The 1,490-nt window shown below is 36.2% G+C and overlaps 1 protein-coding gene across 1 annotated transcript; it reads left to right on the forward strand.

Moving 5' to 3' along the window:
- Nucleotides 1–259: 259 nt before the first annotated feature.
- LOC124891096 lies at nucleotides 260–999 on the forward strand (the record flags this gene model as incomplete). Its single annotated transcript, XM_047402909.1, is given in 2 exon segments — nucleotides 260–304; nucleotides 503–999. Coding segments are annotated over 2 exon segments (348 nt in total), but the record flags the coding sequence as incomplete, so codon positions are not given.
- Nucleotides 1,000–1,490: the final 491 nt, after the last annotated feature.

Raw genomic sequence — 1,490 nt, forward strand, 5'->3', positions numbered from 1 at the left:
GTGCTATTCCGGTAAAGTTGTGGAGGCTTGGGGGAGGGATAAATGACTTTTGAATGTAGAGACATTATGATAACTATTTTCCCCACATATTTAGCAGTTCCAGCCTATGCTTCCAGTCCAGCAGGCTGGACCTCGTGAGTCAAGCCGGTATGCATATCATTTTGCAGTAGCTTCCTTTTTCACACTTAAGTTGATGCTTTAATTTGCATTTGCTTGTCCAAAGTAATGACAAATGTTTCTTCACGGCAGAGACCTTAGTGTTCCAGTGTTGATTCAAACTATTAGAAGATTGACAAAGGAGAAGGTACAAATGGATTTTGAAGTTTCAAGCATGCTACGGATACAAGCTCACGATTTATCTACTATGAATTTTAACAATTAAAAAGGATTCATGATTTGGTTGAACTTCTAGGCTATGAGTTTGTTTTGAATTTCTGATGAAATGTTATTGGTGATCTTTGTGTCTTTCTTGTTTTTCATGGTTTACGATTGATTCTGGCAGGTGCTAAAAAAGGACGAAACTATCAACCAACTCACTAATGATTTCCAAGAATGCATGAAGGAACTTGGCGTTGTGAAGGCGATACTACCAAAAGTGTTTCAGGAGAGGGATTTCATGTGGGAGGAAGTTAAGAGCTACAGAGAGATGAACATGCTGTTGAATTATGAGATCAACATGTTGAAAAGGAAGGTAGATACCCTCGACGAAGACTTTCTTATGAAAGAGGGTCAAATCACAATCTTGAAAGACTCGATAGGCAAACCTTTCGACCTTCTTGCAAGTCCTGCTTCTCTGTTGGAGTGATGGAAGCTAAATGGCCAAACTACAATAGTGTTCATACTTCTCGTATACTTACTGGTTTTACTCTCATTCTTCCCCCCCTTTTATACTTGTTAAATAGAAAGTTAGCTTCTTTCTTTTGCAACCTTTTTGAATCTCCAATTGTAAACATTTCTTTTACTTGTTGGTGATCAAGACAATGAACTTATTTTGCTTCATTTGGTTTTGTAAGTATTGGCTGTTTTTTGTCTTACAAAGTATTTAGTGAGGATTGGTTTTGTCTTTTTTTGGATGGAACATAATTTTTTTTATAACATATGGAAGATATGAAGATAGGCCAAAATGTTCTCAACTAACAGACTTTGAAAATTAACAGCCAAAGAACGCTAAACAATGGGTGTAACTCAAATCTATTTGAATAAAAGGAATACCAACTCTGAGAGAACAAAACACACTCTCCAGTAGTCCAGTAAATGCAGTAGATCTTAAAATCCCACTGCTAAGCAAATTAATTTAAATGCTGCTTTAGATTAGAAAGTCACCTTGTTATATTATGTGTTCAGTGGGTTCTCATTTATACCGCTCATCATATTTTCTGCACTATCTTTTCAACATTTTCTCTGAAGTCTATAATTTACTCTTCTTCACTTTGAACTTGGGCTCTGCATCTTGGACTTCTATATGTTGGTTCACTTGTAGTACTTCTTGT

Source organism: Capsicum annuum, unplaced genomic scaffold (genome assembly GCF_002878395.1).
Source record: "Capsicum annuum cultivar UCD-10X-F1 unplaced genomic scaffold, UCD10Xv1.1 ctg30421, whole genome shotgun sequence".
In the NCBI taxonomy this organism is placed as follows: Eukaryota; Viridiplantae; Streptophyta; class Magnoliopsida; order Solanales; family Solanaceae; genus Capsicum; species Capsicum annuum.